Source organism: Delphinapterus leucas, chromosome 19, assembly GCF_059928025.1.
Source record: "Delphinapterus leucas isolate spDelLeu-1000000601 "Yukka" chromosome 19, BTC_Dleu_Yukka2, whole genome shotgun sequence".
NCBI lineage: Eukaryota > Metazoa > Chordata > Mammalia > Artiodactyla > Monodontidae > Delphinapterus > Delphinapterus leucas.
The window spans coordinates 55,744,346-55,761,903 of record NC_143147.1 but is presented as its reverse complement, the minus strand read 5'-3'; the positions used below and the strand labels follow the sequence as shown (position 1 = coordinate 55,761,903).

General features: G+C 40.7%; 1 protein-coding gene across 2 annotated transcripts in view; it reads right to left on the bottom strand.

The window, feature by feature from the left end:
* The window catches only part of MAP3K3 (mitogen-activated protein kinase kinase kinase 3), a 62,227-nt gene that overhangs the window by 25,324 nt on the left and 19,345 nt on the right, over window positions 1-17,558 (bottom strand). For both annotated transcript variants that reach the window (XM_022589116.3, XM_022589114.3), the window contains 3 exons: window positions 17,347-17,387; window positions 9,215-9,314; window positions 4,391-4,504 (listed from right to left, as the gene is read on the bottom strand). In XM_022589116.3, coding sequence (XP_022444824.1) covers window positions 4,391-4,504; window positions 9,215-9,314; window positions 17,347-17,387 — 255 coding nt within the window. The remainder of the gene's footprint in view (window positions 1-4,390; window positions 4,505-9,214; window positions 9,315-17,346; window positions 17,388-17,558) is intronic.

The following is a 17,558-nucleotide window of genomic DNA, read 5'->3' as shown; positions in this document are numbered from 1 at the left end:
CTATGATAATCCTCAATATTCAAGGGGCTCATCCAAACTGAGATTAGGTGAACAAATCTGTGTTTTTATTATCCCTACTCTTCAATGCGTCACAGACTTTGTTTATACATATGTATGCTTCGGCTTCCTTTCCCGACTAAAGAGTTCCAGGCTTTTTAGGCCATACACATATAAAACTGACCCCAACCCCTTAAAAACTTTGTCTTCTCTTGGACCTTTCCTAGCTCAGTTAACCTTCTGAGCTGTGGGGAAGAGAACAACACATCTCACAAGCTTTCCTCACGGGCAACATTATACTTTCTGTTCTGTTTCTAATGAACTGTGAAAGAACCTGGGTGAGGTTTTCCAAGGACTACAATAATTCTAAGATCCCTTTCCTGGATGGTATCTAATACATACTGGACTATAGTCAGAACATCTGGATTCAAGACCAGCTCTGTCACTATTTACTGTTTCACCTAGGCCAAATCACTCTGAGCCTCAGTTTCCCCAGGGGGTAGACTGGTGATAACAGATGCCTAACCAACCACTCAAAGCTGCAAAAACCGAATGAGAATTGAAAGTACCTCATACATGTAAAGTGTAATGATTTTTAAACAGGGGCCAGACTGAATGTATTCTGCCCAACAAGTTTCGTTCTAACTTCCTGCACTTGCCCCATTAGTTTCTTGGAAAACTGAAAATAATTACCATTTAGATTATCCTTGATATTTTGAACTTAAATAGTGTCAAATTCATTGATGGGAAGTTTGGGAAGTGGGCAACATTTAGATGAGAAGATTATAAGTTTACTTTTGTCAGAGAGAATCTGAGGTTACAAAACAAAATGCCATTCACAGTTTAAGATGGTTGTGTATTTAGTTTTTATCATATGCAGGTACAAGTGACAACAGAATGTTAAGCTTGAGATTATGTTATGACAGTGGAAAGGTCGAGAGAGTTATAAGAAAGTCAAGAGCAGAAAGATAAATTAAGAGTTAGATGCACACATGTTTAGAAAAGAAGTCTGTAATAGGAAAACAGCTAAGAGTTGATGGCCCAAGGCAGAGGGCTAGGGCAGCAAGAACTACTGAAGGAGACGGTGAAGTATCTTAAAATGGCAGTAAAACCAAGGCTAGAGAAAGACTCTTCAGACTAAGAGGAGGTGCTGTGATTGCCCAAATCCAGGAGTTCTCAGGTAAAAACAATATTGAAGCCTAAGACCTGGCCTTGGCCAGGTGAGATGGGAGGAGTATGACTCTCCACCTTGGTGAGGGATGAAGACAGAGGAAAGATCAGAAGCTGTCATAGAAGGATCAATAAAAAAGGAATCTGGAGAGTAGAAAGAGATAGTACATTTAGAAACAGGAATAAGAAGGGAAGTAAAGGTATAGGTGATAACAAAAGGTGGATGAGTTGACAGATTGCTAAAAATGGAGGAAACTAAGTAGAGAACAAAGTGGCTGACAGTTACCATCAAGAGGAGATGAAGACCAGGTTGATATGGTATCCTGGAGAAGTGTATGTAAAGTGTGATCTGTGGGCTGGTGCCAGGGTACAACCTGTGGTGTATACCAGTCCTCAACAAGGTAAATACCAAAATGGAAGAGTAACTCTTTAAGCACTTTTACAACAATTTGGCAGTGACTCATGTCTATTGAACTTAACAATAAAAGTTGTGGGCTTGTATTTTATACGTCTCTAGTTAAATTTTCCATTTCACTTTTCATGTTTTTAAAAAAGAATCGGTCCATAAAAGATTAGAAACTAGAAGAAAACTGATATTTCATCACAAACAGAGAAGCACTTCTAGAAGTAGGACTCCTAAGCACGTAGCAATTTTGGATCATGATACCTCTGTTTACTGAGAAGCCTGAGGTCTAGCTGAGGAAGTCCTCAAGGAAAGATTTCATCACCACCAATGCCACTATTAGTCTTAAATGCAAATCTTTATAAATGCAAAAAATAGGAGTAGCTTAAGTGTTCCAACAGTAGCAAAAATGGTTATTTAATTAAATTATGGTATATCCACTCAACGGACTTATGCATCCTTATAAATTATAATCATGAAGACTGTATATTAACAGAAAAATGTACATGACAATGTTAAGTGAAAAATTAAAGTAGAAAATTGTATAAATACCATGACAACACTTACAGTGTGTATACATATGGCCAAAGAGGGGCGTATGCAAAAATCAATCAATGTGTTACAGTGCTAGGATTATGTAAGACGGTCCTCTTTTTTTTTAAGTTTACAATAAGTTACACTGACTTTATAATAATTAAAAAAAAATACACATCCTTAGAGAGAGAGGCATCAATGTGGCACTTATTTTACGTGATATCTAATGCCACCCCATCAGTGTCAGAGCTTAGATGGTCATCTTTCAAACAGCTCTGGTGTTGCAGCAGTATCTGCAGCTGAGTGCACCCCTTAATGGATGGGAAAGCGAATGCAAAGAACCAGTTGTCTACAGTTTCTCATCAGGGGAGTGGAGGGATCACAATCAGGGGTGCTAGCTCCCAGTTAAACAATCACATCATTAAACTAAACCCCAATTCCAGCTTCTTCTATAAAGAAGGGGTTGGCAGAATATGATTTCTGCTTGACTCCTGCTAACAATTCAGGAAGTATTTACTGTGTTCTCTTAAGAGGATGGGTTCCAAAACAAGACACAGCTCCCGTTCTCAAGGAGCTTATAATCTTTTGGGGTAAAACTTACAAATATGCAACAACTAGAGGGCAATTACTCAGGAACCTATAAACTAGTGTGCAAATTATATCCAATGACTAAAGGAACAGGGAATAATGAAAATGGTCTCAGTCAAAAATACTGACCAAACTGCAGCAGGTAAATCGAGCTAGAGCCTTAAAAAAGGTTGACAACCATGGTCTGGCAAAGAGGAAGCAGGAAGAACTGCAGAATAGTGGAAGTATGCTGAAGAACTTGGAAAGATGAGACTGGGGAGCTGAGAGGAAGGGTAGTTAGTGATAACCCTTGGGTGCCAGGCTAAATTTAGATCTTACATGATAGGCAACGAGGAAGGCCTACAAGGAGCAGGTGAGTAACTTGAACAGAGAAATGAAATAATAAAGTATATATTTTACTTCAGAATACTTCCCAAAACACATCCAGAAAAGAAGATACTGTGAGAGAGAAGACCAGTCCTCATGCTCAAGGACACTTCTATAATATGAGAAAATGTCTTCTTTACTCTAGCCCTTCCTAACCGCATTCTCCTTTGTCTTTCGCTAATCAATAGACAGTCCAAGGTGTCTTTAAAAATAAATGGTCAGGGGCTTCCCTGGTGGGAATCAATAGACAGTCCAAGGTGTCTTTAAAAATAAATGGTCAGGGGCTTCCCTGGTGGCGCAGTGGTTGAGAGTCCGCCTGCCGATGCAGGGGACACGGGTTCGTGCCCCAGTCCAGGAGGATCCCACATGCTGCGGAGCGGCTGGGCCCATGAGCCATGGCCGCTGAGCCTGCGCGTCCGGAGCCTGTGCTCCGCAAGGGGAGAGGCCACAGCGGTGAGAGGCCTGCGTACCGCTAACTAACTAACTAACTAACCAAATAAATAAATAGTCAGCATAAAGCACCATTCCATCTAAACTCTGTCCTGGTATGGGGCGTCCATAGTTCTCAGGCAGTAATGTCAGCTGTCCACAGTTGGCTGTCTTCAAGCATAAGGAAAGGAAAGAGTGCCAAGAAACCTTCAGGAACATGCATCTGAAGAAAACTGGTAGAGCCATCAGTGATTAGAAGACAGACCCAGATTACAAGCATTCTAATGAAATGTAGGCCCCCAGGGACCCTTTAGGAGAGGAAACTACATAAGGGATGATCCCTCACTTCTGAAGGCCCCCACAGATTGCTGCCATTTGGTAAGGTAGCAGCTGGTAAATTACAAGAGGCCCGTTAGCCCATGGCCTTTTTTCCACTGAACAGAAGGGAAAGTTTGTTTCCTACATGTGTCCCAAGGGAAAGTCACGGTTGCCGAGGAGTTGCGGGAGTTGGGTTTATAAAGCCTGATAGTCTCAAATCCTTGACAGCCTCTACTAATCAGCTCCCCCACGCTGAGCAAATCTCTCTTGCTGGGGTCCAAATCTAGTCGAAAGAACATAAATACAGAGAAAAAGAATTTCCTCCTTTATCATAAAATGTTTCCCTCCCTCCCACACCACAAGCCAAGTCACCTCCAGCTTCAATTTTAACACCAATGATCTGGCTTCGCAGTAAAATCAAATGCAGAAGGCTAAATGGCTACTGACCCAGTGGGCTGGGCCACACCTACATTCTCGCTTTAGCAGTGACTAAGGAACACAAAATTCTGTCAAGGAAGCAAGGTGGACTCCTGAAGGACAGCAAGCTTTGTCTTCAGCTGTCAGGCCATGACAGGGGCTACTTACATGGTTTCTGTCCTGGGACAGCAGCAATATCCTAAGGCTTTTCATGCTTGAGCTTCTATCCAAAATATCAATTGCTTTATCAAGATCATCTTGGTTCTTCAGCAGGATGGAGAGCTGTGACACAGGACACAGAAAAAGGGAATCACATAAAACATAAGTCTTTAGTTTGCAAAAATAAGCAAAATAAGCAACAAAAAAATAAATTTGGAGGAAAACAATCTCAGTGGATACTATGGGGTCTTAAAAGATCTAATTGAAACCACAGAGATATTTTCTTTTCCTTTTTATTAAGTTTACAATTCAAAGATTTTTGGTAAATTTACAGAGTTGTGCAACCATCACCACAATTCAATTTCAAAACATTTCCATTGCTTCAAAAAGATCTCCTGTGCCCATTCATAGTCACTCCCCTTTTCTACCTCTTGCCCCAGGCCACCACTAATCTACTTTCTGTCTCTAGAGATTTGCATTTTCTGGACACTTCATAAATAATGAAATCACACAATTCATATTCAATTCAATTCAATTCATAGCCTTTTGCATCTAGCTTCCTTCACTTTGCTTAACGTTTTTGAGTTCATCCATGCTGTAGCACATATCAGTACTTTATTTCAAGGTATTTTTTTTTGATGGTATAAAAATATTTTTTTAAATATTTTCAGTTTTTTAAAAAATTTTTATTTGAGTATAGTGGCTTTACAATATTGTGTTAGTTTCTACTGTACAGCAAAGTGAAACAGCTATACGTATACATACATCCCCTCTTTTTTGGATTTCCTTCCCATTTAGGTCACCACAGAGCACTGAGTAGAGTTCCCTGAGCTATACAGTAGGTTCTCATTAGTTATCTATTTTATACATAGTATCAATAGTGTATATATATCAATCCCAATCTCCCAATTCATCCCACCCCCCCCAAGATATTTTCTAAGAAAAGCTTCGTCTCTAAAAATATCCTTTACTCCAAAGCATCAAATCCGAAACAGTTACAGGCCCCATATTTCTTCCCAGATTAAGCAGTAGAATCATGTCCCATTCTACCCTGTGCTGACATTAACAGAATAAGCAGAAAAGGCACAGGAGGAGGAGGCGGCAGGCAGAGGATGAAAACGTTACTCAAATAAGAACACAAACTTAGACTGCATAGAAGGGTTTAGTATCTTAATGTATAAAGGTTAAAAAAAAATCAGTGACTAGAACCAAAAACTACTTCCTCTGTTTTCATTCCACTGAAGTATTAAAGAGACGGTTCTTAAGGGTACAGATAAGCCTCGCTCACTGTTAGAAGCAGAAGATATTATGAGTACTTAGTATTAAAAGATGTAAAACTATGCTTTGCCTAAGACCTAAAAAATGTCAGATCTTATGTATTTGTGGCGAACATAAAGCAAAAATCCAATTAATTTCTTCAGTTCCCGATTCAGAATACAAGGAAATGAGAACTCTAAACCCCAGGCCAGGAAAAAACAAATAGTAAAAACAGTATTTAAAATAAAACCTCAAGACAACCCATGGAATGGGAGAAAATTTTACAAATCATATCATATTGTAAAAGAATTCCTTCCTGGGTAACACTCAAAGTAGGGATAAATAAGGACTGGTGTTGGGGGAGGTGGGGAAGGGGTGGGTGGAGACAGGGGAAGATAAAGAAATTACTGGAGTAGGTTTTAACTTAAAAAAAAAAAAACCTACAATTTTGCAAATGTATGATAAGGGTCTAGTATCCAGAATATATAAAGAACTCTTACAATTCAACAATAAAAGGACAAACAATCCAATTTTTTAAAAGGGCAAAGGATCTGAATAGATATTTGTCCAAAGAAAATAAACAAATGGCTAATAAGCACATGAAAAGCTACTCAACATCGTTAGTCATTAGGGAAATGAAAATTAAAAACCACAATAAGATACCACTTCACGCCTACTAGGATGGCTATAATTTTTTTAAAAAAGAAGAAAAAAAAGAGATTCACAAGTATTGGTGATGATGTAGAGAAATTGCAACCCTCGTACATTGCTGGTAGAAATGTAAAGTGGTACCAGTTGATATGCGAAAGTTGGGCAGTTCCTCCAAAAGTTAAATACAGAGTTTCTACAAGAACCATCATTCCACTCAGGTATATTTTAGAGAATTGAAAACATTTGTTCATATAAAAATTTGTACACAAATGTTCATAGCAGCATTATTTATAATAGCCCAAAGTGAAAACAACTCAAGTGTCCATCAACAGATGAATGGATACACAAAATGTGGTATATCCATATAATGGAATATTATTCAGCCATAAAAAGGAATGAAGTATGAGACATGCTACAACATAGATGAGCCTTGAAAACATGCTTAGTGAAAGAAGCCAAACACAAAAGGCCACATATTGTGTGATTCCATATATATGAAATGTTCATAATAGGCAAATCCAGAGAGACAGAAAGTAAATAAGTGGTTGCCAGGGACTGGGGAGTGGGGAGAACGGGAAGTGACTCCTAAGAACTACAGAATTTCTCTTTGGGGTGATGAAAAAGTTTTGGAATCAGGTAGTGATGTTAGTTACACAACTCTGTGAATACAAAAAAACCACTGAATTATACAGTTTAAAATGTAAATTTAAAAATAAAAGAGTAAATTCTATGGCAGGTGAATTATATCTCAATAAAGCTATTATTACAAAAATATAAACATAAATAAAATAAAATCTCAACAGATTTTTTCATTTGTCGTTCACAAATCCTGACAAGGCAGGGTTTAGAGGGCAAAGAAAAGAAAAATAGTTGAGACATTTGAAATTAATAAGATGTAAGTAAATTAGTCAATTCTTGGTCACTGACATTAGCAGACTACGGAAAGACATGAATGATTTAAAATAGTAACAATTATGGGAGTTCCCTGGTGGCCTAGTGGTTAGGATTCCAGGCTTTCACTGCCATGGACTAGGTTCAATCCCTGGTCGGGGAACTGTGATCCTGCAAGCCGTGCAGCGCGGCCAAAAAACAAAAACAAAAAACAACAAAAAACAAAGTGATGAAAAATAAATGCTCAAATAAATTAGTCTTCACTGACTCAAAAAATAATGACAATTACTTACATTTGGCTTTAAAATCAATATCTGTATAAACATTTGAATAAAGGAATGCTCAACATTCTGGGCAGTCATTCCCTTGGCAAAAGAGTTTGAAAATGGATTTTGGGACATCTGAAATTCTTAATGGAAATATTAATGGAAAGAGAAACAAGTAGTACTAAATCATCCAGAAAAGTCTTCACTAACTAAAGAACACCTTCTTTAATGCTGATTGGCTAGCTGACTTTAGCCTCACTTTCTTATATAGTCACTGATGCTTGAGCTGCAATTTTTTAAACTTCTATGGATTTGACATTTGTATTTGGGGGGGAGTTCTCAAATCCTGTATTTAAAATGTGTTACTTTACATACTTTAAAATACTTACATCTGTGTTATTTATTAACTATAGAGTTAGTGGTTTATTTTTCAAATTTGCTGTATTTCTAAAATTTATCCAAAAAGCAAAAATCAGATGGTGTTATTTTTGTTAGCTATTTGGCAGTGCATATATCCAGTTGTGGTTGTACATTTTATATGAAGAGGACCACAGAGTTTTTGCCTACAAATCTCATCTCCTACAGATTTAAGCCCCAAAGTAGAGGAAATTCTTAACTTTTCAACCAATAAACTAAAACTACAAAGTAAGGGGACTTCCCTGGTGGCGCAGTGGTTAAGAATCTGCCTGCCAATGCAGGGGACATGGGTTCAAGCCCTGGTCCGGGAAGATCCCACATGCCGCGGAGCAACTAAGCCTGTGCGCCACAACTACTGAGCCTGTGCTCTGGAGCCCGCAAGCCACAACTACTGAGCCCACGTGCCACAACTAACTGAAGCCCGCGTGCCTAGAGCCCATGCTCTGCAACAAGAGAAGCCACTGCAATGAGAAGACCGCACACCGCAACGAAGAGTAGCCCCTGCCCACTGAAATTAGAGAAACACCGCACAGCTACTAAGACCCAACCCAGCCAAAAATAAATAAATTAAAATAAATAAATTAAAAAAAAAGAAAAACTACAAAGTAAGGACCTGACTCTCAAAGAGCCATGAGGTTGCCCAGCTTTCCTGTCTTGCCCCCCAACTCAGTTCCCTCAAGGTGCAGGCTCCTTACTGGGCACAAACACAGTGCCTTTCAGACTAATGCAAAGCACCAGCCTAAGCAGACTGCAGCCTCTAGTACATTCCTTGGAGCTGGGAAAGCAGCCAAGTAACTGACATTCAAAAGAATTCCTTCCTGGGTGATGTTCAAAGTATGAATAAATAAAATGGCTGTTGGGCGGGGTTAGGAGGACTAAGAGTTAAAGAAATCTTTAGAGTAGGTGCTAACGTTTGGAACCAGCTACAGTCAGAAGTTAAACTCTGAGAGAAGAATCCAGCATTTATGCCTGTCAATAGAGGATCTACCCACCAGTTTTCCACACCTCCCCAGCCCTACTGAACCCTCTGCTACTAAGGCTGTGCTGGAAGGAAAAAGATAACCTACAAAATGTAAAGGAGACAATAATAAGCCCTGACCCTAATCCCGTACCTGATTCCACCATGGAGCTACCAGCATTCAATGAGCAGAGGGAATGGACATAGCTATGTAACCTCCCATGTAATAAAAAAGAGAAATCGCAGTATTACTGGAATTAAGAAAAGAGGCTCCAGAAAATGAAAACCTGAAGATGACATTAAAGGAACAAACTAGGAAATCCTCAGTTAAACAGAGAGAAAAAAGGTAGGCAGCTGGGCCTCCCTTGCCCACACACCATCCATCTTTCGTACCTCATTGTTCATGTAATGTAGATCAAGAGGCTGCCCAAACACTGTCGTCACCTTGTGCTCCACATCTTCATATCTTACAGGCCGGCTGAATGCTATAATTCTGAAAAGGAACAGAAATCATGGTTAACTGTATATTTTAAATGCAGGGTTTAGAAGCTATGGCTCCTGAGTGTTATCTTCCTTTTCTTTTCAACATAGAATTCTCTTTTTATTTTTCATGCAGCTTGCCTTTCTCTGTATTTTTTTCTTCTCTTACGTCTACCTTTATCTTTTCACCCTTCTTCTGAGCATCTCTCAGGTTTGTCAATAGTACCTATGAGCAGTACTCAATCTCAGCCATTGTTCTTCCACTTCATCTCAGCTCTTTCGGTCAATGACAGTGCAGTATCATAGGAGGATACCTGGATTTAAAAACTATGCTTCAAATATTCCTGTTAGGAAGAAAACCTGGGGATTGGAGCAGCAGTCCTGAAAACATGGTCTTAACTCCTATAAACAACTCAACTCCAGGACTTGAAAGGTCTCTTCCATTGTTCATTTTTGAGATGCCACAGTAATCTCAATGCTGATTATCCTCAGAACTGACATTTCCTGCCATAGTCACAGGAATTCCCCTTGAGTTGGTTATATGCCTGATCAGTTTTTTCTTAACCAGTGACACACGTGTGCATGTAAGTAGCGTTGATATTGATGCTCTTCTAGAGAGACTCTCTAGGTCAGTTCAAAGAACAATTTCTATAAATAGATGGTAGAGTAAGAACATGTTCAAAGAGGTCTTAAAATGATTTGTCATTAAATGTCACAGCAAAATTTACAAGTGGGGATAGATGAAACAAGGTTGGCAAAATGTTGATAATGTTGAAGCTGGGTGACAGGTCCTTGGGGGTTGAGTATCATATTCTATTTTTGTGTGTGCTTGAAATGTTTTTAATAAAAAGCTTTAATTAATGCATTAGGTTTAACTATATGATACTGGAGGTAGTCAACAATTTTTGCATATAAAAGTGGCAATTTTATATGGGACCAACCCAACACTCTAAAACTTAAATAATTAAAACAAAAATAAGCAAAGAGGGACTTCCCTGGTGGCACAGTGGATAAGACTCCACACTCCCAATGCAGGGGGCCCGGGTTCGATCCCTGGTCAGGGAACTAGATCTCACATGCCTTTCGCAACTAAGAGTTCGCATGCCACAACTAAGGAGTCCACGTGCTGCAACTAAGGAGCCCATGAGCCACAACTAAGGAGCCCACCTGCCGCAACTAAGACCCCACGCAACCAAATAAATATTAAAAAAAAATAAGCAAAGAGATAAACAGAAGAGAATATCAGAAACCCATATATATTATATATATATATATACATATATATATATGTATAAAGAAAATACAGGATTGAAAAAATATTAGACTAGGGAAGGTCTTCCTAAGCATTGCATAAAATAGATAAGACAAAAAGGAAGAAGAGAAGTTTGACAACAAAAATTTAAACTTTTGATGGGAAAATAAACCATCAACAAAGTTAAAAAGAGGGCTTCCCTGGTGGTGCAGTGGTTGAGAATCTGCCTGCTAATGCAGGGGACACGGGTTCGAGCCCTGGTCTGGGAGGATCCCACATGCCGAGGAGCAACTAGGCCCATGAGCCACAACTACTGAGCCTGTGTATCTGGAGCCTGTGCTCCGCAACAAGAGAGGCCGCGATAGTGAGAGGCCCGCGCACCGCGATTAAGAATGGCCCCCCAAAAAAAAAAAAAAAAAAAAGAATGGCCCCCGCTTGCCACAACTAGAGAAAGCCCTTGCACAGAAACAAAGACCCAACACAGCAAAAATAAATTAATTAATTAATAAACTCCTACCCCCAATATCTTCTTTAAAAAAAAAAAAAAGTTAAAAAGAAATACCAAACTTGGAGAAAATACTTGCAAAAATCAATAAGAAAAAGACAATCCAAGAGAAACACAAGCAAAGGATATGATGAATGGCTAATAAACACATGAAAAGATGCTTAATGTGATAGGGGAAAATGTATATTAAAACCACCTTAATCTGTTAGCATGTCTAGACTTAGATGAAATCTGACTAGTGTGTGGCGGACTAGCAGCACTCAGCCATCAGCCTCTATAGTTCTTGCCCTCCTCCACACTGACAGGAAGAAGTGCGTGGTTCTCTCATATACTCCCTGCTCCCCCAGACTGGGAAGTGGTATAACCAGGGGAAGAAGCAATAAGCCACAGGAAAGAGGGATCTAAGCCATTTTTTAAAAAATTTATCTTATTGAAGTATAGTTGATTTTACAATGTTATATTAATTTCTCCTCTATAGCAAAGTGATTCAGTTATACATATACATGCATTATTTTTCATATTCTTTTCCATTATGGTTTATCATAGGATAGTGGATATAGTTCCCTGTGCTATACGGTAGGATCTTGTTTATCCATTCTATATATAATAGTTTGCATCTGCTAATCCCAAACTCCCAATCCATCCCTCCCCCACCCCCCTCCCCACTGGCAACCACAAGTCTGTTCTCTATGTCTGCGAGTCTGTTTCTGTTTCATAGACAAGTTCATTTGTGTCATATTTTAGATTCCACATATAAGTGATATCATATGGTATTTGTCTTTCTCTTTTTTTAAAAGAAATTTATTTATTTATTTATTTATTTATGGCTGTGTTGGTTCTTCATTGCCGTGTGCGGGCTTCCTCTAGTTGCGGTGATCAGGGGCTACTCTTCCTTGCAGTGCACGGGCTTCTCATTACAGTGGCTTCTCTTGTTGCAGAGCGCGGGCTTCAGTAGTTGTGGCACATGGGCTCAGTAGTTGTGGCTCGCGGGCTCTAGAGCGCAGGCTCAGTAGTTGTGGCGCATGGGCTTAGTTGCTCCACAGCATGTGGGATCTTCCCAGACCAGGGCTCAAACCCATGTCCCCTGTATTGGCAGGCAGATTCTTAACCACTGTGCCACTAGGGAAGTCCTGTTCTCTCTCTTTCTGACTTACTTCACTTAGTATGATAATCTTTAGTTCCATCCATGTTGCTGCAAATTGCATTATTTCGTTCTTTTTTATGGCTGAGTAGTATTCCATTGTATATATGTATCACATCCTCTTTGTCCATTCATCTGTCGATGGACATTTAGGTTCTTTCCATGTCTTGGCTATTTTAAATAGTGCTGCTATGAACACAGGGGTGCATGTATCTTTTGAATTATAGTTTTGTCTGGATATATGCCCAGGAGTGGGATTGCTGGATCATATGGCAACTTTACTTTTAGTTTTTTGAGGAATCTCCATACTGTTTTCCATAGTGGCTGCACCAATTTACATTCCCATCGACAGTGTAGGAGGGTTGCCTTTTCTCCACACCCTTTCCAGCATTAGTTATTTGTAGACTTTGTAATGATGGCCATTCTGACCAGTGTGAGGTGATACCTCATTGCAGTTTTGATTTGCACTTCTTTAACAGTTAACGACGCTGAGCATCTTTTCATGTGCCTGCTGGCAACCTGTATGTCTTCTATGGAGAAATGTCTAACTAGGTCTTCTGCCCATTTTTCGATTGGGCTGTTTGTTTCTTTGTCATTGAGTTGTATGAGCTGTTTGTATATTTTGGAAATTAAGCCTTTGTCAGTTGCATCAATTTGCAAATATTTCCTCCCAGTCCATAGGATGTCTTTTCATTTTGTTTATGGTTTCCTTTGCTGTGCAAAAGCCTGTAAGTTTGATTAGGTCTCATTTGTTTATTTTTGCTTTTATTTCTCTTGCCTTGGCAGACTGACCTAAGAAAACAGTATGATTTATGTCAGAGAATGTTTTGCCTATGTTCTCTTCTAGGAGTTTTATGGTGTCATGTCTTATATTTAAGTCTTCAAGCCATTTTGAGTTTATTTTTGTGTATGGTGTAAGGGTGTGTTCTAACTTCATTGATTTACACATAGCTGTCCAGCTTTCCCAACACCACTTGAAGAGACTCTCTTTTCTCCATTGTATATTCTTGCCTCCTTTGTCAAAGATTAATGGTAGGTAATGTGGGTTTATTGCTGGGCTCTCTACTGTGTGTTCCATTGATCCAAATGTCTGTTTTTGTGCCAATACCATACTGTTTTGATTACTATAGCTTTGTAGTATTGCCTGAAGTCTGGGAGGGGTATGCCTCTTGTTTTGTTCTTTTTCCTCAGGATTGCTTTGGCAATTCTTAGCCTTTTATGATTCCACATAAATTTTAGGATTATTTGTTCTAGTTCTGTGAAAAATGTCATGGGTAATTTGATAGGTAAGCCATTGGATTTTAATGAAATCTGGCTGGCTGAAATCAGTGAGCACCATAAAAGCTGTTATCATCTAGAACTGCGCTGTTCAGTATGGTAGCCACTAGCCACATGTGGCTATTTAAATTCAAATTAAATTATAGAATTGGCTCTTTCAGTCCCACTAGCCACATTGCAAGTGCTCACTAGATACATGTGGCAAGTGCCTAGTATACTGGAGAACTCAGCTGTAAGTCGGCCCTCCATATCCACAGGTCCATATCTGCAGATCAAAAATATCTGAAAAAAATTCCAGAAAGTTCCAAAAAGCAAAACTTGAATTTGCCACATGCTGTCAACTATTTACATGGCATTTACATTGTATTAGGTATTATAAGTAATCTAGAGATGATTTAAAGTATACACGAAGATGTACATAGGTTATATGCAAAGACTGCACCATTTTACATAAGAGACTTGACCGTCCAAGGAGGTTGGTATCCACAGGGGGTCCTGGAACCAATTCCGTCGGCTACCAAGGGATTACTATAGAACCTTTCCATTACAGCAGAAAGTTCTACTGAACAACATTGATAGGATATTACTGTAAACCATAATCTATCCTTCACACAAAGCATAACATCTCAGGAAGATAATTTCTCTATAACTTTTCCTTCATCCATCACTACCTTTCATTTTTGGAAATTATACTGCTGAATGTATTAGCTTATATCTACCAGGAAATCCATCCATATTGTAATCCTTATTTTTCCCTCAAATCAACTGTCCCAAGCAATAATTAGGTGCGATCTAGATATGGGTTATCTAGATACGAGTGTTTTCTGGATTCTTTTGAGAGAATACCTTTCTATTAATTCAAAAGGGGCCAGCCTTTTTTTTTTTTAAATCAATTTTTAAAATTTATTTATTTTTTTGGCTGCATTGGGTCTTCGTTGCTGCGTGTGGGCTTTCTCTAGCTGTGGCAAGCAGGGGCTACTCTTCCTTGCGGTGCACAGGCTTCTCATTGCAGCGGCTTCTCTTGCTGTGGAGCATGGCTCCAGACCTACGGGCTTTAGTAGTTGCGGCATGAGGGCTCAGCAGTTGTGGCTCGCAGGCTCAGCCATTGTGGCTCACAGGCTCTAGAGCACAGGCTCAGTAGTTGTGGCACACAGGCTTAGTTGCTCTGCAGCATGTGGGATCTTCCTGGGCCAGGGATTGAACCCATGTCCCGTGCCTTGGCAGGCAGGTTCTTAACCACTGCACCACCAGGGAAGTCCCCGGGGCTAGCCTTTCTGAATAAAATACCAGGAGATCACTCAGATGTCTCTAGCACAGTTAGAAAAACATCAGGCTCAGAGATAAATTTTCCTGCATTTGGCCTGGTGATGAGCCATTCAAAACCCCCAAAAGCAGCCCAAAAGTCTGGTCAAGATCAGAAACCAGCACTCCCAGGTTTGGTAAGATCTAAGCTGCTGCTACCACCTTGAATAACAGACATTTTTAGGCCAGTACTTCAAAGAGGGGTCTAACACCCAGGACAACCATCCCCACCAGTGTTCAGACATGAAGGGAAGGAGATCCTAATCTACAGTCCTCTTCTGCCCTCCTGAGGCTAAGAGGGAGGAAGGGTAGAAGTCTGATGCCCACCCTTCCAAAGCAAAGGGAAAGTCAGCCCACCAGAATGGATACCTGGCAATGACGAATGGGAAAAGTCACTACTTTCCTCTTGTCTGTAAATTCTTATTCTATAAGGGCCTACAACATTTAGGTACATACTGTCCACATTCCCTGTAAAAAGTAAAGAAAGCCCACAATAACAGTTTCTACAAAATCCTAAGACATGAAATACACGAAACCAGAGCTGTCTGGCACAGAGCAGCTTGAACTTGGCTTCCCCGCACCGACTTTATAAAGTCCTCAATTCCACACACAGTACACAAACAGTGAAATGCCATGGCTCCCGAAAACAGCTCCATAAAAAGAGAATGCAGTTTTCAAAACCTTGATACCAACACTGCCGCTCAGGGCTTCAAAAGCCTGACCACCTTAAATATTTGTGGTTTCGATCTGGCAGCATCTCTGAAACTAAACACATACACTTTCTCAGTGTAAGTCCGCTCACTGTAACTGCATACCACTTAGGGAACAGGAATTCAGGAGCGCGCACTGTGTAATTAGGCTCCAACACAACTGAGCTTTTGATTTCCTATCTTCATACTTCTGAAAACTCTCTGCTGCTCCAAGTTTGGCAGTCCCTCCAAAACCCAGTCAGGTCAGAAGTGTGAAAAGGAGCAACAATGAAGTGACAATGTAAGTTCCATGCTACTGGCAGGTCATAGGACAAACAGCTGGGGACAGAGCTCAGAAGACCTTCTTCCCTCCAGCCCTGGAACAGCCCTAGAATTCGCATGGCGGCAGCAGAACCCTGGCTCTGCAGACCACTCTTTGTACAATGTTTCCATCCAGCAACCTCTGACAACCTTGCAGACTTCCGAATGTATTTTTTTAAGGGAGAACAGCAGCCAAAGATCTCCTCTGGAGCTAGTTTCAAATTGGGCTGAAAGATGCCAGCAGTACAGAACTACCAGTACAAGAGCATTTGAAGGCACTAAGGTCCTCTGGTGGGACTCCTAAAGTAGGTGGATCTTATCCTGATGGGTATGCTCTTTGCCCCTCCAAATGCTCAAAGCAAAGGAAAAAGGGCGGGGCAGTTATCAATGGGAGAGAAAGGCAAAGAGGGGGAAAACAGGTACTGAAAAGCTTGCTTGTGCGCATGCTTGTGCCACATACATGCACACACAGGGTCTCAAATATCTCCTGATCAGAGTTCTGTATGCTTTCTTAAAGGTTTTCCTTAAAATAACTTGAGAAATTCAGTGGAGTCATTTTTCTCCACTGAGAACTTCTACCTTGACTTCCTACAAGAAACTAAATACTGACAATGGAGAAAAGGATACAAGGGTTTTGTAACATTACTTTCACTTCCCTAACAAGGTAAAATACAGAATGCAGACTGAAAACTCCCTTTCTATGTCCTCAAATGAACTGAAATCTTTCACAACTGAGGGACTTGATGCAGCTTCCCATGACCTAGAGACATTTTAAACTTTTTTTTTCTTTTTCCGCTGAGTTGGGTCTTCATTGCTGCGCACGGGCTTCCTCTCATTGTAGCAAGCAGGGCTACTCTTCGTTGTGGCGTGCGGGCTTCTCATTGCGGTGGCTTCTCTTGTTGCAGAGCACGGGCCCTAGGTGCGCAGGCTTCAGTAATTGCAGCTCGCAGGCTCTAGAGCACAGGCTCAGCAGTTGTGGCACACAGACTTAGTTGCTCCGCAGCATGTGGGATCTTCCCAGACCAGGGCTCGAACCTGTGTCCCCTGCACTGGCAGGCGGATTCTTAACCACTGCGCCACCAGGGAAGTCCCAAGACATTTTAAAGAAAAACTTCCAATTCACCAACCTGACCCCTGATGTGGACAAAACCAGGGACACTCTACCGGGGATGGGAATGGCACCACGTAACAGGAGAATCCTCATCTCCCTCTGATGCCCATGGCTGGCACAGTGTCAGTGTGTCTGGAAGCCATGACTCAGTAGAGCTGGGGTCCTGACTTCCTCCCCTAGCACAATGGTGGATCTCACAGTAGCAAAATAAGAGCAGAAGAGTAAAACATTAGCAGTTGAAATGGCTTCCAATTTTAAGACCAGAAACAAGGTTCAATCAGTAGGCCAAACCAAGGGTGAAACTTTCCCCTTTATGCCCTATCAACCCCATTCCCCAGGCAGTGACCCCACAGGAATCACTCCAGGGCAACGGCTTCCACAAGCTGAACACTTTCTAAGAAATGCAGCATACATGAACACAACCACTCATCAGAAGGCAGACTTACCGCCTCTCCCCGTTGTGCTCGAACTTGATTCTGACGTCACTCTGCCAAAGAAATGATAGACAGGTTAGCGGGTTCTCTGGCGTGTGTCACTCCTGCCCTTCCCAGGTAAGCCTCAGGCAGTCCTTTAGCAACCTTAGGCAGACATCCCTGATGGCTCCTGTTAGAGCTTCTCTACCCCGACAGGCATTCCTTTCAATGAGTTCTAACCTCAG